This window comes from Mugil cephalus, chromosome 20 (assembly GCF_022458985.1).
Source record: "Mugil cephalus isolate CIBA_MC_2020 chromosome 20, CIBA_Mcephalus_1.1, whole genome shotgun sequence".
Lineage (NCBI taxonomy): Eukaryota > Metazoa > Chordata > Actinopteri > Mugiliformes > Mugilidae > Mugil > Mugil cephalus.
This window is the reverse complement of record NC_061789.1, coordinates 8,612,725-8,635,844: the sequence shown is the minus strand read 5'-3', so window position 1 is coordinate 8,635,844 and position 23,120 is coordinate 8,612,725. Positions and strand designations below refer to the sequence as shown.

Below are 23,120 nucleotides of genomic sequence, written 5' to 3'. Positions count from 1 at the left end.
AAAGTATTGTGAAGTGGCATCTTGTGGTTTGAAAGTGCTGACCAAGCCATAGCCGGACTCCTCCTCAGGAGAGGAGAGGAGAGGAGAGGAGAGGAAAGGAGGTGCTATCACCTGTGTATTAATAACAGGGTGTGTGTTAAACATGACTAATTCTGGTTTAAAACCCACAAAAAGAGAACTACCACAGAGGTGGGGGTGTCGGCTTCGCTTGTGCCCCATTATAAAAGCTCCACTTCACACTAGCACTAACTTAACAATTCCACTGAGATAACAATGGGGCTATTAATGGCCGTAAATGTCATGGATGGAGGATGAAAGCTCATTTCATTCACTGGTTATTTTACTGACTTTTAAGCAAAAAATAAAACTGATAACAGCCTTCTGTCACTGAAGGAAATGGACAAATGTTTTAATTTGCGCCACGCTGCTGTGACTTGAGAGGACGAGAAGAATTGTAAGAATTGGGTCATTACTCACGGTAATTATTTCCAAGCATCTTTGAAAACCAGCTGGTAAAATCTGTTCCTGACTGACTGAAGCAGACAGGGGAGCAGTACGGGGCTGAATATTTTTCTGCGCAGTATGTGCGAGTGTCTACATACGTCTGTGCCGACGCGGCTTAGAAAGCTCGACAGCCGGGAGTTGGGTTGAGTGCAGCGTAGAGCCCTGACTCTGCTCTGAGTTCTTTAGCTTAACCTCCTGAGACCCAAGCTTTTGTTTGGCATGCATTTTTAATTTCTACAAGGTATTTGAGATCAGCAGGACACAAGAAGTACAAAAACTAACTTTTGACAGGAAGTAGTAGTTTTTGAAAAAGCAATGCCCTCATATGTGGACACTGGGATTATTTCATTATTTATATGATAATAAAAACCAGAATTGCAAACAATTAAGTCCCAACGTCCTCGAACGAGTTCTCTGCTAATTAGTGACATTGTTGCTATTGATAAAATTTGTTAAATTTGCTGATCATATCAAACTAGAAACGTTAATAAACATAAATAAATAAGTTTTAACCGTAGAATTTGTTGGGATTTTGTTCCTCTTCCAATGAAATGTCCCCTATCATGTTTTTACCGACCCTTTGTAACCACTAAATAGCAGACTAGAGTGTCCACTAATGAGGACAACGGGTTTAAATGAAGCAGAATAAGCTGCGATAAAACCTACAACCTAATGTCCCCGTATGAGGACGCAGGGTTTCAGGAGGTTAATGCTGCATGGCCTGTTTATCATCATTCCCATCGATGCTACAAATTAGTTTCATGCGTAACCTTTCTGTGGACGTTGCGCTCATGTCAGTTGTCTGCGGCCATTAATGTTTTATCGGCTCACACTTCACGCCCCCCCTCCCCCCTCTCTTGACAGCTCCTCATGCATTTGGAATTTATGACCCCTGTGAAGCGCTGCTAGAGTCATTTTGCTGTCATTATGCATTCTCACCCGTGGAACCTTTTGGGGAAAAGGATGAGCAGAAAATGTCTAACATCCAGTGTGTAGCTGAGCGGTTTGGACTCGAAGATGAGGGTGTTTGCCGCAGCTCGGGGAATTGATTTGACCTGAAAGTGGTGCAGGTTGCTTGTGCTTCTTGTGAGCAAATTGCAACAGCTGAGTCAGCTTGAAAGATGTAGAAGCTTGTGAAGCCTTAATACCCCATCCTGACACACAGCCCAATAGAAGAAGCTGCTCACATACGGTAGGTTGTATCCTGCGTAGTCCATACTCAGACATCATTAAGCCTGTATTTGCTCTTTTCAAATTCATGTATTATTATCAGTGCAGTCAAGCCTGACTAACTAACCAACCCAAAATCCTCACCACGGTGCTATCATGGGACTCTTTCCTGGCCTGCTACATATTCATGAGGTCTCTAAGCACATTACGGGTTGTTTTTAGCAGCAACAACAAGGAGGAACACTTTTGAGACTCTGATTACTATCAGAACACTTCAGACACACACAAACTGGAGCTCAAGTTCCACCATGAATATGGATGCCGTTCCTCCCTTTGTGACTCTTGGGGAGCTAGATCAGCTCCAACACGTCGACAAAGGCGATATCTATTTCTAAGTGCTCCACTGGAAGATCGGCAGCATCTCGCCTGCGCTGAATATCTTGTGCTTCTCCTCTGGGATCAGGGAATTAGAAGGTCAGCAGCAGTTCTCAGGAATATCCCAGAGAGGGTGATGTTTGGGGGGCGGGGGGAAGGACTTGGGGCGTTGCTGTGGCAACAGGTGATGTTATCCATATATCGGCATACAAGGGCTACTGAAGAGCATCTCAACATCCTCTTTTGGCAGGTATTAGGTCATGCAAAATGGAAATCCAATCATGTAAATTTCCAGGAAATGACTCATTATTGTTGTCATTATTGATAATTACCGCAGGGCACGATTCCCAATAGATGGACCACATGGCAACATGTAATTGAGGAAGACCCTGTTGCTTTCATCACTGGTGTGTGAATGAATGGGTAGATGTGTTATTGTGACTATCAAGCTCTTTGAGTATCATAGGATAGAAAAGCATTATACACCCATCAGCCACAGCAGAAGTAAATGACCATCTTGCGACATGTTCAATGTTCCGCTGGGAAACTTGTTGGCCTGGCATTCATTTGGACATTTACCACCCACCTAGACCAGACCAGGCACCCTCATGCCATAGCAATGACACCCGTGGACACAGGCACACACACAAAAATACTTTAGGAACAACTCAAAAAACTCAAAGCCAGACACCACAGGACACCCCCAGAAGGCCCATGTCCACTCTCTGATGAGTCACACTATACGCTGTCGCACTAAAACTGACGTTGTTTCCATCAGCCACTGCGGAAATACGTGCTAATTAGCAGGTGTCACAGTAGCATGCTAACACACCAAAGTATCATGTGAGCACATGAGCAGCTGAGATGGTAAAAACCCATGCGTGTCTGCCTCTGACTATGAGTCTGAGCTGTTGTAAATGTAAATGTAGGCGTACAGTGCATGTGTCTGATGTTGACAGCATCTCCCATCTGGGTGATGGGTCTACAGTCGATAAACTGTTGGCAGAATTACAACACTTCTTTAAGGAGAGCAATTCAATTTCTACTACCGTTTCTACTATTGTGGCAGTCAGAATGAAGCTCAGACTTGCACAGTTGTAGACAGAGATGTTGTGGTTATCACATTAAAGGTATATTATAATAATTAGCAGCTTTACTTTCTTGTGAACTAAATTCTGGCATAATTTGAGCTGAAGTAAACCTGACTGCAGCCTGTTGTGTATCTAGAGAGATCAGAGGAACGTCTACTTAAGATGGAGAGAATAGGGCAGGCCAGGAGAGCAGAGGGGGTTAATCCTCTGGAGGAAAGAGGCGAGGCCTCATCAAAAGGGGCCAAAGTGAGGAGGAGACATGTAATATTGATGGAGAGTGGAGGTGCAAGTGTGGCAGGTAGATGAGAGGATGAGAGGAAGAGGATGTTCAGGCAGGAGGCGTCTGACCACACTCACGTACACAGAAGTTGTTGCTACCTCGAAGTCATGCTTAAATGTAAGACCCTAAATAATTTCTTTCTTTCCTTCTTTATTTATTTTCCAGAATAAAGTCTTGAACATTGACGGAGTCAAAGTGAAGCTCCAGGTAAGAACTTTGATTTGTCACAACAATGTGTAGGAATGACAAGAGCTGTTCTAAGCAACGGTAAAGGTTCAGTTGACTCATGAAAGAAGTGAGTTTACCAGAATTAGAGCCTTGTTATTATTGTAAGAAGAGACATGCAACCTCATGGTTAAAAATGTTAGTGATGTTCTATTTAGCATTATTAATATTATTATTAGTAGTAGCATTATTAGTAAAACTTCAAATCAGGTTCTTTGGGGGAGTTTTGCGGAAGCATTTAAGCATTTTCAGAAATAATAGAGGCTATGGATGATGGTTTTACTGTGCATGGTAAATCAGTAAATGGTAAAAATACCAATAATTTAGTTGATAATTTTCGGATGATGAAGTGTGTGGAATAATATACTGTATACATACCGTATTAGCAGGTGAAATTAAAATAGAAATACACTTTCTTCATGACACAATAAACAAACTATGCTGAATCGTTATATCATTCATTATCTACATTTACCCACTTGCTAGTTTTCAGAATGTTTAACCATTGAGTCTTAAAGACGCCGATAGCTTCCTAGTTAGCAAGGTCTTCTGAAAGGTTGTGTTTCTACACAAACTTTTAATTGAGGTTTTTATGCGCGCAACTTCCCGTGTTCTTATCACAAGCGTCATTCTTATATTGATAACAAATCAGATGTGAAATAACGCAAGAGTAGAGTTAGAGGTGATAAGAGGGCCGAGGAAAATCGAACCTTTTAGCATCTTTAAGCTATCTTGGAGCTTTTAGCTGGTTTGCTCCACTATTACCCCTCGTGTCAACCCTTTTGTTTCTGCAAACATTGCGATGAACTCACTGCACGCTTCTTCCTTTAGCGTTAAAAAAAACATCAAAATAAAACTGTTAACTAGCCGGGGCTGATTAGGGCGAAGCTAAAGTCAGAGTAAATACAGGTCTTCAAGTGGAAAGAAGCGTGGCCGATTAATGCCAATGCTGCTCCTTTGCGGCTGCATATCAGCTTTAACAAATTTGAAGCTACTTTTTGTGGGTTCCTCCTACAAACAGTAAGTGCAGCTTTTGAATTCAAAAGACTTGGAGCTAATTTCCGTACCCAGTAAATTTTAATAGACGGCTCCACAATGAGCTCCAGCTGGCCGGCTGAGCTAACATGAGACCTTTTATATTCGCTGATTATCTTCCTCTCTCGTTATCTGCAGATCTGGGACACAGCTGGACAGGAGAGGTTCCGCAGTGTCACTCACGCCTACTATCGCGACGCTCACGGTGAGACGCTCGCACGTATCACACTTCTACGCACACTTTCGTTTGTGTCTTTGTTTGTTTTCAATGAAACCCCGTGCAGGCGCTTCATATGCAAGGTCACAGTTGTGGCCTTTGCAGTGTAGTTGTAGTAGTCTGTGGGTTTAGGGTGTTTGTGCCATCTGATTCATATCCATTAGACGATGTTGTGTTTTGTGTGTGAATTACAAAGCGGTTTAATGAGAGTTTATATGATACGCACAGTGTTTTCCTTTCACTCTGCTGGGGTTTCATAACTCCTCTCTCGGGACTGGAAGGACAACACGTTCAGGATTCGGGGGAGGCTTTGGTGATCTCTAATCAGCCATCGCATATGTTGGTGTGTGAGTTGGCATGCGTGTACTTTTTATTCCCGTTGTTGTCTTTACTGACTCAGACTCTTGATTCTCCCTTTGTGGCAACGCTCCATTGGTTTCTCAGAAAGCTAGTAATCGACTTACAAGTGCTTCTTTTTGGAGAGTGCTGTAATAAATGTGCACAACCTGGTGCACTAAACATGTCTCTGGCAAACTAAGAAACCTACGACTGTCAGATATTTTGTGTTTTTTTTTTTCTTCAGTTGCTTGGGAAAACTGGGGGATTTTACTCGTAGTGCGACATATTTTTCCGGGGAAAAACGTGGCTCTGCTCCTTTTCTGGTACTCGATATTCAGTCTGTGTTGCAGTATGTGTTTGCAATTTCGTGCTCTCATATGTATGGAGAATGCATCACTTGGTTTGGTCTGTGGGCAGTCAGGGATTGGTGCGTGATCAAAGGGAAGATTTACCATCTGGAACTGTGTGTCTGTGTAATCTATTTAAGTTGGCGCAACTTAAACAACGAAAAGGTTATGTGTGTGTGTGTGTGTGTTACCGGCTACATGATTTAGTGAGTAGAAATGATCTACGTCTGTGTACTGTCCTCATTATCCGTGTCATGGTTTGGTGGTCAGCCCTGGATAATTGGAGCAGGATTTATTTTACAAGATTGTCTCATGTCTCCCCCTCCGTTACGAAAGGGATCCCGGAGGAGTTTTGGCGGGGGCCGGTTTCAGGCCCGAAGCCTGGGAACGCGTCTCTCGCTCTGGACGCCACATCACAGTGCAGCCTTAGACATCTCTGTGTCAGGGTTTTCAATTACTTAGAAAGTCACGGCTGTGGAGCATATCACAGGATGCCCACACATCCCAATCACACCAAGACCCTTTTTAAATGCCCAACACGTTCTCCCCTATATAAGCACGGATCTGAATTTTGAACTTTTCTTTTTCTTTAGGCTTTCTTTAAGCTTGAGGCAGTATCAAGTACTCCATTTATCTAACTGACTGTGATTTACTGTGACTTTGTTGTGAGTTTTTGAACTCCAGACCCTTGTGCAGAGGGGTCTTCTAATAGAGTTTGGTTTAAGTTGATTCACAGTTAGTACCTGCACGGCATTTCCGCTTGATGCACCTCCACCGGCGCCTGAGCACCAGCTGCAGGCTTCAGCCAGGAGCCATCCGTCACTAATGTTTCGCCCCTTCAGGACGGTCGGCCAGGAGCATCACCTAGCATTTCTTCTCACCCAGAGCCAGAAGCTTCCCTTCTCTGCTCCTTCTGAGAGGTCCACCACGGCTCTCTTGATCTCTGACGTGAAGCCAACGTCTCTCATGAAGGCTCAGAAAGCCGTGGGAGCCGACTTCAACTGGGTTACGTTGTTGCCCTTCGGCCTTTCTCTTGGCATTCTGCCGCCTGGGTCAGCGTACCGTGACTTCTTCCTCTCATGTGCCTCCTGGACGCCCTGCTCCCATGGCACGATAAGCTCAACCAACAGTGTCTGTTCTCAGCGTGGCGATAGCGATGTCAGTAGGGAAGTGTAGCTCCTTGTCGATGTCTGCTGTCATTGACCAGTGCCTGGGGTCAGGACCGTTGCGGGCACCTTTGGGAGGCATATCCCTCTGGTCATAATATGCACCGATTAGGCATCATCAGTGTCTGTGGGATGCACTACAACAAGCCTGATCCACCTCAACCCATAGGACCCCCACTAACAACATCCTCGTCATAATTTTATGCCCAGTTGGTGTAATTGCAATGACCGTTGCCCAAAAGATGTCCTGTGGAGGTTTTTTTTGCCAGGAAGAAAAGTTTAGTCTGTATGCAGTATTTCACATGACAGTGCATCATCTGAATCCTGCTTTTCGTGCAGTGTTTGTTTTGGTGCTACATGGCCATAAACCTAAGTGCAAAACCTGCAGTATGTTTGACAAGAGAGTAACTGTCTAAATAGGCTGTATTTCCTAGCCTGGAAGCCTGCCCAAATTTTCCCCACTTGCATAATTTTTTTAGGGGGAAAGTTGGTCTGGTGTCTGCTCCATTGGGATCTGGTTATATGAGTAAAAGCAACGTAGGCATACACATCACCTGAGTGGCGTGGAGACAATTGGTTGTAGGACAATGAAACAAAACCAATAATGAAATCCAGATTGCGTGCTACTGAACTTAAATCTGACAAGAACTGAGTCTGGCTACGGCGAGGCTACACACCTCAAGCTTTTAATAATAAATGATGCTAAAATGAGGCCGGTTTAATGCCAACAGCCGCAATATTAAAGTGTTCCCAAATGACCCGGTCGGGGCAGTTTTATGTTTTATTATTGACATTTCAAGCAAATGACGGCGACATTATGGCGCTCTATTGCAGATCATTGCGTTTGAAGAAATTAGCCGGCTGTGCTTTGACGACCTTAAACCCATTTACAGTCGAGTATGACATGCAAACACACACTGCTCCATAAAACACCGGCGAGGGAATGATGAACGGAGCTAATTCTCGCTGCTGGAAGTTTTATTGTGGTCAGAGCAGAGCTGCAGGGGGAAGAGTCCAAAGCGCCGGCGCAGAGAGATGAGTGTACAGAGGTAGAGAATCAGAAGAGGACACGGAGACTATTGTTGTAGATGTCGGCGGATAGGCGGCGTGTCTGGTGCATTGAATGTAGAGAGGCATCGGGTACTTTTTTAGCCTATTTCTGTGAAAAAAAATAAAATAAATCTGATTAAGCAACTGGATGTTTTTGTAGTTTGCATTCACATGACTTCGTTTAAGTTTCACTTTTAACATTTGTACAACACAAAAGCACAGAGAGTAAAATCTGTTAAAAAAAAGTATTTAGGGATGGTTAATGTTCCCACAGTATGCCCCTTAAAATTGTACTTGTGGCATAACATTATGACCAATGACAGGAGAAAGGTGACTACACAGTATTAGGAAGTGGTCATAATGTAATGCCTGATCAGTGTAAATTCAAATTATATATAAATAATTCAAATTCAACAGTAACTGCTGCAGTTTGTACTTTTGGACACAAAAGGATTGGAAATTCCCAACTAACTGATGTTTCATTAGTCAGACCAAACCATCTGTTCTTCTTTTTTTTTTAACAGGAGCCATATTTGTGTTTAATTGAAGCCGATTTGTAAAAAATATTTCAACACTGTTTAGCAACTGTCCGACAAAGCCTTCTTTTTATCCTTAATGTGTGACGAGGCTCTGACGCTGCAGTTACTCTCCCTTTCGTGAAGCTTTAATAGAAAACATTCAAGCTCAATTTGGAAAATATACAAATATTCTTCCAAGCCGCGCTGCATGAGAGGAAATAACATTACTGGGAGAAAATTGATTGCATATTCTCATTATGATTGTTCTTCATCTCCCATATCTGTCCCGCCCCCCCTTTTTTTTTTGTATGATTTGTATCTTCCCTGCTCCTTGTCTCACCGGTTTAGCTCTATTTTGCCTTCGTTGCCTTTGTTGTTGTGCTGCTTTTCATCCCAGCCTCTGTTCTTCCCTCAAGACCTCGAGGATTTATTTGCTGATAAGTTCCTTGTATAATGAGATTCTTCTCTCTTTCTTTTGATTAAGTTCATTGATTCCGGTGCTCAAAACCAAACAGAATTTTTGCATATTTTACACAGTGCACTGCACACTGCAAATACAATATGAGGAGGGCTCTATTTTTATTTTGGCAGCTGAGGCTGGATGTTACCTTTGGACTTTATTACTAAAAAAAAAAAAAAAACAACTGCAGAGGAGGTTTGCCGGAGAAATGTGTGAAGTTTATGATTTTCTGTGTCCTGACTTCAACCAACACCGACAAAAGAATGAGCTACCACCCAGCTTTATTACACAGCTGTCAGTCTGCATCATGTTCTTCTCCCCAGGCAATTCACCCCATTCGTCCACAGTCACAAACTGTCTCTCAAATGCAGTATATGTTTCCTCCAGGTGAGAAGCTCATACGCACAGGGCCAAGAACTGAAGCCTCTCTGCAGTTCACATACACCGATCAGTCGGAACATTAAAACCGCTCACAGGAGAAGTGAATGACATTGACCACATTGTGACAATTCAAAGTTCTGCTGGGAAACTTTTGCACCTGGCATTCATGTGGATGTTACTTAGACATGTAATGCCTACGTGGACCAGACCAGACCAGACCAGACCAGACCAGACAAAGGGATGCAAACCTGAGCATCTAATTTTAGAGATGCTCTTTTTGATCTATGCAGAAGGGGTAAACAAAACACAATGGTCGTCTTCTCTCATATTTTATTTATTTATTTTTTAAATCTCCCACTGAAGAAACTCAATTATCTGCGCACGTTTGCCTCTTCATGCATTATTATTAAACTACCGTGCATTCAAATTCACCTCGCTGCCTTCCTGCCCATGAATGATTCACGGCTTCTTAAGGCCAAGGGACGGGTTTTGCGGCAGCCATCCTTGAGCCAATGGTGGAAAAAAAGAAAAATTTAATTTGAAATTGAGCTGAGACGTAAAGGTTAAGGACTTAATGAAATATTTCTTTCCACCCAATGGTTTTGAACTTCTTCTCTCCCCGCAGCTCTTCTGTTGCTGTACGACGTCACCAACAAGAACTCCTTTGACAACATACAGGTAAGGGACCTTTATTTTATTTTTTATTTTTTTTGAGGGGTTCTTCTTTCACTATTCAGCTGGGTCCAAACAAAAAGGTCTAAGGAAATTGCAAAAAGAAAAAACTGACAGTGATTTATTTAGTGACGGTTTCTATGGTCTGCTTTTAGTCCAAAGTTAATATTAGTGCTATGGGCCGTGGGGACTCCTTAACTCTCTAAACTGGGTGGTCAATTTAAGAATAAAATCCCATGTTACAAATCCTACATTGTAACCAAAGATAGTTGACATATTCTTTCTGCTTTTTACTCCACTCCGCTCTGTTCTTTAGATTACGGAAAAGAAAAAAATAATTTCTTTTATTAAGCAATTTAGCTAGCTCTATTTTATGAGTCCCCATGGGGACATTTGTGTCCACAGAGAAGTGCCACACTTAAGTGCCCGAGGACCGGGTCAAGTTAAATGGCCAGAATCTTGATCAATAACATTGTTCCTATAAGTGTCTGTGAGGCGGGAGACCGTGGCTCTGGTCGTTGGTGCAAAATGCTAAATGTTCACGCTTGGTGCAACCCGGCAGCAATAGCATTAAAACAGACCGAAGTATCACATGAGCCTACTTTGAAAGGAATCCATTCATTCTTGGTTTTTTATCATCTCATTACCTCTTTAAAAATTGTCAACGATAAACTGTAGAAATCAAATCAGAGTCTTGAATTGAATTGGAGACGCAGACATTTATTGAATCGGATCAGATCAGTGTAACAAGTCGCGTCGTGACAAGTTGGCCAGTAAGATTGCTCCACTCATCCTTCGGCGTTTAGCTGTTCTGTTATAAATTTAAAATTTTTCTCAATGTCATCGCCATTGTTTTCCGCTTATCCGGGTCCAGCAGCAACTTCAGCAAGGAGGTCCAGACGGCGCTCTTCACGGCCACTTCCACTAGCTCCTCTGGATTCCCAGGTTCTCCCAGGCCAGACGGGAGATATAGTCCCTCCATTGTGTCCTAGGGCCACCCCGAGGCCTCCTTCAGGTGGGACACCTCTAACGGGAAGGGCCCTTACCAGATGCCCGGACCACCTCAATTGACTCCTCTTGATGTGGAGGAGCAGTGGTTCTACCTTGAGCTCCATCCGAGTATCTGAGCTCCTTACCCTGTCTTTAAGGCAGAGCCCGGCCACCTTGCTGAGGAAACTCATTTTGGCCGCTTGTATCCCTTGTATCTTGTTCTTTCTGTCATTACCCAAAGTTCATGACCACAGGTGAGGGCTGGAACGTAGATCGACCGGTAAATTGAGAGCTTCGCCTTTCGGCTTAGCTCCGTCTTCTCCACCGGCATGGATCTCCCGCTCCATCCTTCCCTCACTCGTGAACAAGATCCCGAGATACTTGAACTCCTCCACCTGAGGCAGGACCTTCGTCTTCGCAATGTGTCCACAAAAAAAAGCTGAAATAAGACAAAACCAAACCACAAATGATACCTTGAAGCTACAGAAGAAGACAAAAGTCAACTGTGACTGTGTGTGTATGTTCTTCCAATCAATGTAAAAAGTTATTCACATTTCAATGAATAATAAAAATTGACCGTTAATTATTAGCCCCGCTGGAATGGATTAAGAGACACAAATGCACTTTCTGTCTGACATCTAAAACCGTAAAATGCCAGCCTCCTCAGATCTCCTCCATTACCTTCTGTCATAGCTGCTGATGTCCGAGGGACTAAAGTTGTCCCAGCTGTTGTCACTATGTTATCATGACTCTGCATGTCCTTGAGCAAGACACTGAGCCAGCTGTTGCTCCCAGCCGTGTGTGGCACTGGTGGGTGAATGTGTGTGTGTGTGTGAGCGAGTGATTAAATGCGCCTGTGACCGTACAAAACTCTTTTTGGGCATCAGTAGGTAGAAAGGTGCTATATATAAAAGCCATCGCCGTTACCACACAGAGAGAAGCAATTTTTGGCTGCTTTAATTGACAGTGGCCCAAAAAAAATGTGCTCTCGTAGCTCCAAATGGCCCGTTATGAGGGAAGGCAGAGCTATTTGATACCAGCCTGTTTGGGGGGAAAAAAGTATGATGACAGTCAGGCAGGGAAGATGCTTCTCAAGTCCAGATATGAGCTGCTCAAGGAGAAGGGCGGCTTCGTGATGGGAGTTACAAACGTCAGCCATCAACAAAACCCGTCTACTCACAGATGGTGTAGCTTCAAGGAGCCTTTAGCCTCTGTCTTCATGGTCCAAGTGTTGACCTGGCCTCCAAAATTCACTAGTTCCCAAACTGATCAAGTACCTGTGGGATGCAAAGAACCCCACATTCAAATGGGCCTCCAGCAGAAGCCTAAAGCTCACCAGTGTTTCAAACTCCTGTAGGGCACGGGTTTGAATGCAGTGAACGTATCGACCCTTTATACGTCCAAGGCAAAGTGATGCCTTTTCCTCTCGGTGCGGCCCCTCTGACTGAGTTCTGTCTTGGCTCTATAATTTTCTCATATATCTATAAAATGTCAGAATACTTAAGTAAAAAAAAAAACATAAAAGTCGAACTGCTGGTGGTAGCGAAGGGGAGTCAACTTCATGTCTTCCTCATAAGCCATCATCACCGTTTCATCTTGTTCAATCCTAAAAGACCCCAGAACGTCGAAAATACTTCCTTCTTTGGTGTGCCCAAAAACCTCAGAACAGAGGACGTGTCTTTGAACAAATTACACAATTCACAACATGTCACGGCGCGAAATCAGAGCCTCTGCATCTTTCTATTAATTCACAGAAAGAAGGTATAAATAGTCAAATGAATTCATTACTTACTCTTCCTCGTTTCGTTAATTTATGTTTCACGCCTGTGAAAGTTAGTAGTATATCAAATATATATATATTTTTTATTGCTCAGAGATACATTTACTGTGATCGTGGGAGGCACAGATTAAAAAGTAATACCCCTCCCTTCCTCCTTCCATCCCTCCACCGCTCACGTTCAGTCAGTGTCTATTAAGGCGAGGAGATATGTTGGCGGCAGGCTGCAGATGCCTGCTGGCGCGCCGCCGCCTAACGAGCGCTAATTCACGTTAATGAACGCTAATGGTGATGAATGCCGCTCTGAAGGAAAGGGGGAAAAAAGAGGGGGCAAATGGTTCTTCCCCTCCTCTGCCCTCAGTCCTGCACCTCCCCGCAGCGCATCCGTCTCCCCAGTGAGGACGCAATCAGGCAAGCGAAGCATTAACGTCACAGGGACGAGAGGAAGATTTAATAGTCATGGCAAGAGTTGCTGAATGAGAACGATTCATCCTCTGCTCTCTTATATTTTCATTTGGACGGTATCGTTATCTTTTTTTTTTTTTAAGTGGTTTCGAGATAAAAGCGTCACTTCTTTAAGTTCACAGATTAATATGATCGTCTCTTGTTATGTGTTCATGCATTTAAGTTGCAGACTGCATTAGGGATGGTGAGAACTACTCTTTAAGTAACCATGAGTCAGTCCTCTGTTTATATAATACGCAACGCCAAGTAGCGCAAGTCATTATCGTGGCAGAAATACACAAGCCATTTAGTAACGTGATGAATGTCTTGTTGTCTGAAGTAGTGCTTCGGGGGAGGCTATAAAAGTCCATTTAGGCTTCTGCTGCAAATAATTTGTCTGGGCCACTCTCTTAAAAAGCAGCCTGGCTCCGGTGGCTCCTATCTTTCGGCAGTCAGATCATTTACTGTGGAGGGGAATCACGGGCGGTTGTCAAATCAGAATCATTCGGTCGTCTGTGTTGCAGTTCCCGAAAGACGACATTTAAAAAGGGTCAGCTGACAAATCTGGTGATCAGGGTGATTTCCCAGTCTCCCTTCAACTAGTTTACACTGCAAAGTCATTTTTCCTGTGGCCTATGGCACGAGTCTTCAACGTTTTTCAGGTCAAGCACCCCCAACCTGATGGAGAGATTAAGTAGGGACCCCTACTTAATCTAGTAGCTCCAAAGAAGCTAAAGCGAAAGCAACTGGTTGTTGCTCATCAGAAGCTCGTATTGCTAGTGTATGTTAACAACCAAATACATACCTATAGTTGCAGGAAACTGTTCCATCCTGTTTTCTTCCTCCAATGAATCGTGCTCTAAAACCCACTATCGGTCAGAGGCTCCATAGTCAAGGTGTGAATAAAGGTGAAGCTTCTTGGAGACGGATGCAAAGACTGTACTGTAGCTTGATTGCAGGTTATATCTTGGTCAATCCTACATGTTCAGAGATATAGATGGCTTCGTTTCAAACCATTTGTCTTCTCTGGCTATACGTCTGTGCTCTCAAAGCAGTGTCCTTCTTCCTTCCAGCTATTGTGCCAAGCAACACCAAAGCAAACATCGCTACCACAAGTCCATGCTGGTGCCCAAAGATTTATGAGACAAGCTAAATCTCTAGTTATGTTCCTCCACTTTATCTGCGTATAATGCAGAGCTGCAGGAATTTACTAATCTACCAGTGTGTCCAGTCAGGAACTTGGATTGCCGAATGCATTTTTGCTAAAGCTTCCTGATAGTATTTATCATTTAAGTCAGGCAGCACAACAAACCCCCTGTTGGGATATTGACGGCACAGGCCAGTTCCTCTAGTCTGGATCAGAAGGCTTTCTCTGTAGAGAAAATGTTTCTAATTGGAAATCCTGACCTTGATAGTGATTGGTAAATGATGTATAACAGTGAAGAGGCGCATCTCTGTGCGTCTGTGTGGTAGAAAACACAATAAAAAAGCAACAAGGGAGCTGAAACCTTCATTTGTGTGTCTTCATTCGTCTCTCTCAGTCTTTTCCCCAGGGCACGGGCTGGCTTCGAATTAAATGGCCGCCTGCCTACCACATAGCTGTTAGTTAAATGTCATGGCACCAGTGCACCAGATGGCTATGAGAGGAACTTTTAGTAAATAATGCAGGGAAATGAAGTCAAATACCACTCAGCAATAATCAGTGGAACGTCTGGCATTTTAGAAGTGGCACATTTCAGGTTTGCAACTGTTTTGCAGATTATTCTGCAGATTCTGTTCACATAGGTGCAGGCATGACATGCGGTAGCCCTCATACATTACTGTGCCACTCAGATATCTCTTCACACTGCTGCTCTCTGTGGACTTTCTCTTATTTTGATGCCGGCTCCAGTGGATGAACTGAAGTTAGGTTGGCCCCCGAAAAAGAGTTCAAAATCGTAAAAAAATAAATAAAAATTGCTTTATTCAGGCTCTCATACCTGGATAAAAGGATGGCCGTGTTCTCTTGTTCTCTCCTTCAGCTCGCTGCTTATGTAACACATAACAAAGGTCAAACAAAAATACGATTTGCAGGTTGTGTCGTGTTTTACTGCTTTAAAAGTGCACTCAACTGTTGAGGAGATGAAACAAGAAGAGAACTCTGTCGTAAGTACATGACTTCTGATATTTGGAGCCCACTAGCTAATAATATCAACCATTATCCAAGAGACACCTGCATGTACTAATGTACTAATATTCACATCTCCATTACCTGAAAATATTTTATTACACATGTCTTTTTAAGGACTTACAGGACTACTAGATAACATATTATACCAAGCTGTTGAGTGTCTGTGGCCATGTGTCCTGCACCACTGCCACTAGTCTTTTCAGCTGACAGCTGTGTGGGTGTGAGACAGATCTTACTCTGATTGGATGTTCAGCTTAGGTCTTTTATAGCATCAAGTAACTAACTAAAGCAAAGCGAACTTATCCAAAAATGTGACACTTCAACATGCATCAGCATTATATTAATGACCTAAAACGACAGAAACCATCCTTGAAAAAAAATATTCGATGTGTGTTTTATATAATCAACCTAAGATTTTGAGACCCCCTTGCAGTACCCCCGCGGACCCCCTAGCGGTTGCGGTCCCCCTGTTGAAGTTCTAGCGCTTTAGAACCACTTTTCTTGCTGCAGCTATCTGTCTCTAGCTTCCACTGAGTGTGCTACGTAAACGACTGGACTACTCCAAATAAAATGCTTGATACTTGCGCTGCACATTTAAATTGTGTGGTTGTTCAAAAATTGATAGAATAAACAAAAAAAAAAAAATACTCTTAACTACAGTATACTGAAATGATTGACACATGTGTAAATGAATGAGTGGATGCTGCTGCCTAGTCTGACTAAGCCAGAAGAATTAAGTAAATTACGGTGCTGTGAAGCTTTGATGCTGTCCGCCCACGCAGCTTGTTGTAGAAGAAGTTGTACTACTTGTTAATTAGCCTTCAGCATGTCAAGATTCTTACGTGAACTAGGATGTCGCTCTGTAGGTGAAACGTCTCAGCAGAGGTCAGATTTTATTTGTTTCATCATGACCATTTGTCACACAAATAATATTTGTCTCTGGAGGAAATGAAGAATATATTTATTTTTTTATTTATTTATTTCCAAATGATTCATTTTAATGTGAAGAATTGTGTTCACAAGATATGACAACACATCAGGCTGACTGGCAGGAAGGTAGCGAGGCCCACATCCCCCTCTGAGAAAAAATAAATAAATAAAATGTCACAGACGTCATTGAGGATGTCACGTTAATGAGAACGTTGAATGTGCGCGCAATATCAAAACCTCGATACACGTCTAACTGTGAGAGAATATAAAAAAAACCTAGCAAGGTGTCACATACCTTTGCTAGGTTAATGACTTTTGTCTTTTTTTTCCCATTCGTCCCCTTCGCAGTGAATCTGCATTCTTCTTGCCACTTGACATTTTGCACAATCAATTCCCTTTGCAATTTGTCAATATTCACTTTATATTCATGCATTCATAGTTTGTAGAAATACAGATTCATCCACAGTGTCAGTGTCAGGCCGGAGCGCTGGTGGCCTCGGGGAACTTTCAATTACTCCTCCACTTTAACCATTTGTCGCTGGTGCAACATTTGGCTCTTTTAAATTTACTTTTCCTCACCGTGGGTGTAGTGCATTTCAGTTTCTCACACAAGGTCAACAGGGGCCATAAAAGAAAATCACTCACACCTATTAAATCTACACATGATACTGAATCAAATAGTGAGATTCACTTTAGTCACTTTGGTAACACAAAGAAAAGCTACTGAGTGCAGGAAATGTCTTAAATTTGTTGGGTTAAACTCATTTCAAGACGTGGCTCAGTTGACATGGACCGAACACGAAGTTATACAATGCAATACGAAGTGTAAGTGAAGTCGAGGTGGATGGTTGACACCTCATGCCTTAATTATGCCTAACTTTAAGCCTTGATACAACTTAAATGTGTGAGTTATATAAAGGTTCTCGCTGAACAGGTGTCATCAGTTAAAAAACTAGCTGTATGGTTTGTGTGGAGGTCTGGTGGAATTTTTGCGTCCAGCCTCCAAGTGGCCAAACAGGGAACTGCAGTGCTTTTTGGGACATAATTTTTCCACCTTGCAAGTTTCTGCTTTACGTTATTAACAATCTGGTACCTTGAAAAAGTAGAGTTGCATAATATATGTGCATTGTACCCGTAGTGTGAAAGCAAGCCAAGGAGAAAAAGTTTTTTACTTGTTGAATGATGTTCATTATAGCAGAACAAATTTATCTGCAAATGCTGCGTGTCAATCCTATTAACATCCATCAATATCTCTGTATCTTCACCAGAACAGGCTTTACAAATCAAAATGAAAACTTGGAAAAAAAAATATTTGTGCTTTGTTTCCCAGTCCTTTCAACCTTGGTTTAATACAAAGAAAAACTGTCACTTACACATAAAGCCGACGTCTTTCAAATTTTATTTTGAAATTCCTCAAAAAAAATTATGTAAACCTTTTAACCGAACGAAACAAAAGTTGAGGTCAGCAGCTACTCGGAGGAGAGCGCCGCTCTTGCTCACGCTCACGTTCGCTCTGACTGCAGCTTTTCAAAGCACATCAGTCATCCAGACACGTCGCACACCCGTGTTCGCTGGCAGATACGGCGCGTCAGCTGCTCTTTTATAAACATAAAAGCTTTTCTCTTCCCTGTCAGGCCACAGACATCAACTTACAAGGCTGTTGTTGTCAGTGTTATCGGCTTTTATATATATATGGTGAAGTTTTTATGGCACAAAAGTTTTCGCGCTCGATTCTTTTATTAGATATTTGATATACGCCATGTTGCCTTTGAAACATCTAGCAGCAGGCTTCTTCCCTACTTCTGAAAATCCACAGAAGACTGCACAAAGTCAATATGCTGTAGCTTTTTTTTTTTTTTTAAATAAATGAAATGTTGCATATGGATTTGTCTCTGCGTGCAACATGGCTGAGACCGTGGTAGGATTTCTCCGTGCCTTCCCTTGCTTGTCAGACAGTGTCATTGCCTAAACCTTCTCTCAGGGGAGAAGTCCTACTTTCTCTGTGCACTCCTCTGGGTTGGCTCAGTCTGACTCCCCCTCCCCACCCCACCCCACCCCCGTGTATCTCTGTGTAATACTCTGATCAAAGCCTGGCAAGAATAGCATCATCACCCGCAGCAAATCTGCTTTAGACAGAAGTGCGACACAAGGAAAGTTGGGTCATGTGTTTAAGAACTCCGAGGCTCCTTGACAGGATTTCGTTTCGGCTTTGCAGGATCCAAAGAGATTCCGTGTGCATATGTATAATCCTAAGAAGGCATCATTTGTTGTTAGTCACTAGACAATATGAATTCATTCAGCAATGTTGGACCGTTTTCATGAATATGTTCACACCTCACGATTCAAACCAGGGTTTTCCATTAGAGCTTTTATTGTGAAAAGCCTTCAGCTACTACTAGTAAAACAATCTCTATAGTGTGTATGTGCTGCTGCCACCTTCATGAGCACCACTGTCTTCAAAGAATTGTGAACAGAAAAAAATAAAATACCTGGGGTCTTTTTTCAGGCCAAACTGATGGAGAGATTAACCCCTTACCTGCTACATGTGTTTTATGTTAAGCTTGGACTAGTACTATTTCAAAATATATATTATTATTATCATTTTGCATTCAATATTAAGCTGTTAAAATAATACAGGTTCAAATTTCAAACGTGCAACAGTAGGGTGGTCGAACACCTGCCATAAACATGCATACATTTACCTTTAAACATAGCTAAATGTAGCAGGGACAGTGAGTCACCAAAACATTTTGGCCTCAGCATTTGGCTGATGGTAGTGAGCTGCACAGTTTGGTAGCTTCTCTTCTGTAGCGTCTGGATTTCACCTTGGGACTGAGCGGGCTCTCTGCCAATTATTGGGAGCCTGACAGAGTCAGCGTGTAATATGTGGCCTTGTGATTGGGTCAGGAGCGATAGGGGCGGAGCCTACTGTGTGCAGCAGGCTTAGATTGACAGGTCTAGTGTGAAACAGTGCACTACTGAGACAACTCCTGAATCTCTGAATGAGTGAAATGCTGACTGAAAGATAACCTTGATTTATCCCTTGGTTCATGTTAATGCATGCATTAAACAATGCATGTGCATTTAAACAAAAATTTTGGGGGGAAAGTTAAAAAAAAAAAAAATATGAAAAATGTTTAATCAACCAAAGATATTGCGATCCCTCTGCAGTACCCCTGCGGACCCCCTGTTGAAGACCTATGCATTAGGCATTAGGGAAAGATAGTGTAGCAGCAAATCATACATCTTATAGGTGTCTTGCTTCATTAAAGTGAATTTTGTTACAGCGTAAAAGAAAAAGAACCAATGTTACTGCAGTAGTAATATTACTGTTTCCAGTTAATGTAACAAGACTCAAGGCATTGTTGAGTAACAGTCTGATCTACACAATACGTGTTCGTTGAACACATTCTCAATTTAGATTGGATTGTTTTGACCGTATTGCCAAACTGCAGCAAGAACACCTTCTGCAAACTTCTTATTCTCAGGTGTTTTCTCCTCTTGTATCCATGCTAACTGTTTGTTAGTTCGGTTCACGGATAGGTAAGTAGCATATTGAATGCGATATTGAATTCTGGAATTGCCTCTGCTGCTCTGAGGCAGCAACTTGAGCCGGTTCAACAGCTAAATGATCGTATTTCTGATTCAAAGTGGCGGGCCCTTCTTCGTAGCACATGGCCACTACAATGGAAACACTACAATGCGCCTAATCATTACATTATAAGACACAGATGTGTCTAAGCTCAAAAACATGTAGGCAATCTAGAAAGAAGGGAAGAAAGAAAAGGAACGGATGGATAAATGAATACCGCACAAACAACCGACCTGGCTGTTCTCGTATCCTGGAGTAGAACACGGGCCTAGACAATAAAAGAAAAACAGACACAGGGCAACATCAGAAGTAACCTTCATACACTTTGCCTTTGCCAGTGACAACTTGTCTTGCCAGTGTCACGATGCAGCTGCCAGCAGCCGTCTTCCTGGCTTTATATTTTCCTTCCTCTCTGATACGGATCCTTTGGTCTTCTCTTTCGCTGTCACCATCTCTCGTTCGGCGCTGGAACGCTCTCTGCCACGTCTCCCGTCAGCCTCTCTGCCGCCTTTATCGCCCCTTGAATCGACTCCCGCGTTTGGCATTGCAGCCTTATGAAATGTAATATTTCCAATTAATCATTCCTTCACTGGGAAGTTGTTGTTTTTTTTTTAAACTTTAAACTTGGCATTTTAATTCGTAAGAGAGCTAGAGAACAGAAAATCAGAGGTGCTATTTGCGAATGAGTTGTCGCCGGAGGAATAACGCAGAAATAATTTGGCCCCTTACACACAAAACAAACTTCCAGCTGCATTTGATTTGCCTCACTACTTGGGGACTTTAATGCCGGGGCAATGAGCAGGGAAATTTATCACTTCCTCTGACACCGTGCCATATTCTGATTGACATTTAGCTCCCTGAGCAGTTGGCCGAAGATCTTGGTATTAGTCTTGAATAAAAGATGAACCCAGCCCAGTTCTTTCAGCCATGGCATCTGAGTTTATTCGACTTTTTGGAGCCTGTATTTATCTGCTGGCAAGTGCAAAACATTTTCATCCTCCTTGATGCCTGTAAGAACTACTAATGATGCCTTTGTTTTTGCAATAATCATATAAATGGGGTGAAATTGCCGTGGTGTTTAATTTCCCACTATCCTAAAGTAGCATTTGTGAAGAAAGTCACTGTTGTCTTGGAAACTGCCCACTGCACATCATATCTATGTTCTTCATCTGGTTGCTTTCTTGTTGACCTTTGTGCAACAGGGGGCATTAACCACATCCAACTTTAGCCGCATCCCAGTGGGAACAGCCATATTGGTCTATACGAAACAGATCATTGGTTACTTTCTGTAACACTAGGTTCTAATCATATTGATATTATTGCCCTCTAAGTTACAGGGCCCACAAACTGGACCTTATATACTGTACGTGTGCAGAACCAAGGGAGGCTAATTTTATGCACAGGGCATGAAATAAAACCTTTTTCTGGACTGCGCGTATGGAGTTATAAACAAAATACCGACAGTTCTTACAGGGACATGCTTATACTCATGGAAGCTGGGGTTACATCTTTCAGAAGCCTTTTTTCCTCCAGCCAACTCAAAAACTAGAAGGCTGTGTTGTGTTGTTACGGATACAGCATAGGTCTTCAACAGGGGGTCTGTGACCCCTAGGGGGTCCGCAGAGGTACTGCAGAGGGGTCGCAAAATCTTTGGTTGATTAGACATTTTTTTTATATATTTTTTTTTATTCCCCCACACAAATTTAAATTTCCTTAATTATACATAACCATGAATCCAACATATTTTAGTAAATGGATAAGGGATAGCTCAATATTAAATGCAAAATACTAATAATAATGTATATGTATGTCGAGTTTAATATAAAACACATACAATAGGTAGGCGGTCCCTACTTAATCAGTTTGGGATCCTTGGCCTGAAAAACATTGAAGACCCCTGAGATACAACAAAGGGTTTTTCTAATCTGCAGAACAGTTTTTTGCACTTAGCAAAGAAAACTTCCAAAATAACAACAACAAAAAAAACAATAAATGTATAAATGAATTTTCTTTAACTTTTTTGTGACGCCCGTTAAAATGACGTCTACTGATATAATTCACTGACCTGTTTTGTTGTCGTGGTGCATGCTTCGTCTGCTCTGTGATGTAAACACAACAGGAGACTTTAATCCTCCCGGATATAAGTGACAAGTAGTATCATCTGGAATCGGTGATTATATCTGTGAAATGACCCATGAGAGGAAGCGCTATAAACAGCCAAATGATCTGATTACAAGCTATGGTTCGTCAGCGGTAATCACAACATATGGAGAGAATCACTCGGATGGAAGCTGTCAGATCGTATCCCGCAGAGGTTTGCTTGGACCTGTCGCGGGAGGATGACAGCCTGCAGAGGGAGGCCGTATAATAACCAAAAGTTGATATACAAGCCGATATCTTGCTAAATGTTCCGCCGAATGGAGGGTATCTCATACAGATCATATTTTAAATGATACAAAAAGAAACAATTTTCAAAGATAAAGGAGTTGACTTAGATAAACGATATGGACGAAAATCTGAATTGGGCAAGTGATTAGCCACATCCGAGACATTTTACCCATGTGGCACGATGATGACAACCATCGGAGATGCCGTTTTTTAAACCCAATCTCTTTCTTTCAAGTCTTTCTTTGAATAGCAAAAGGGTTCAGACCTTTTCCCTTTGCAGGTCCTCTGAACCGACCCTCACTCGGCACACGTGGAGGTCATTACCTGAATAAAGAAACCTCAGAGCCGCCGTTAGGTTTCTCAGATCATCGGACCTCTCTGACCTCTTTAACTCCTAGTTTAAAGGCTGCACACACAGGAAAAAAATTGGAGGACGGGTCAAAGAATGAAAGCAGCATTGGTGCACACCTCAAAAGAAACTATATATTAATGATAAGTTTAAATCAAGTATCTATGCATGTGTTTTCCTTCTTCAACTCAAGAGCATTTGGCTTTTGACTGCTAGTCAAAGTAGTAAATATTCAATGTAGAAAGCCAGCTCAGAATAAAACGGTGTCTTGAGCAAAAAACATTTGCAGAAGTAATAGTTAGATGATAGCTGGGTAAAATGTGAATCTTATTTATATGCCTCTACGCGTGGGAGCGGGGTCATGCAATACTAATTACAGCTGATTGTGAAAATGTCCATCAAGCCGCCTTCAAATCCTCATGGTGACATGGGAAGTTGTGTGTTCTAAAAATGCACGAAAAAAAAAAATAATAATAATCAAGGGGTGACGTCAACGTTTGCACTGCTGTTGCTAAGCAACTGTTTAGCCTGCTAACTAGCTGGTTACTAAATGCTGGGAGTCGTTGGGAATATCGGCATTTTCTTCAAATTACAGAACTCAAAAGAAAACAGTGCACGACTAAATTATAATACACCGATCAGGCATAACA

General features: G+C 42.3%; 1 protein-coding gene across 1 annotated transcript in view; it reads left to right on the top strand.

Annotated features, from left to right (window-relative positions):
- The window catches only part of LOC124997616 (ras-related protein Rab-26-like), a 44,379-nt gene that overhangs the window by 14,772 nt on the left and 6,487 nt on the right, over positions 1 to 23,120 (top strand). The window contains exons 4-6 of the mRNA XM_047571449.1: positions 3,586 to 3,627; positions 4,819 to 4,885; positions 9,784 to 9,836. Of these exons, the coding sequence (XP_047427405.1) occupies positions 3,586 to 3,627; positions 4,819 to 4,885; positions 9,784 to 9,836 (162 nt within the window). The remainder of the gene's footprint in view (positions 1 to 3,585; positions 3,628 to 4,818; positions 4,886 to 9,783; positions 9,837 to 23,120) is intronic.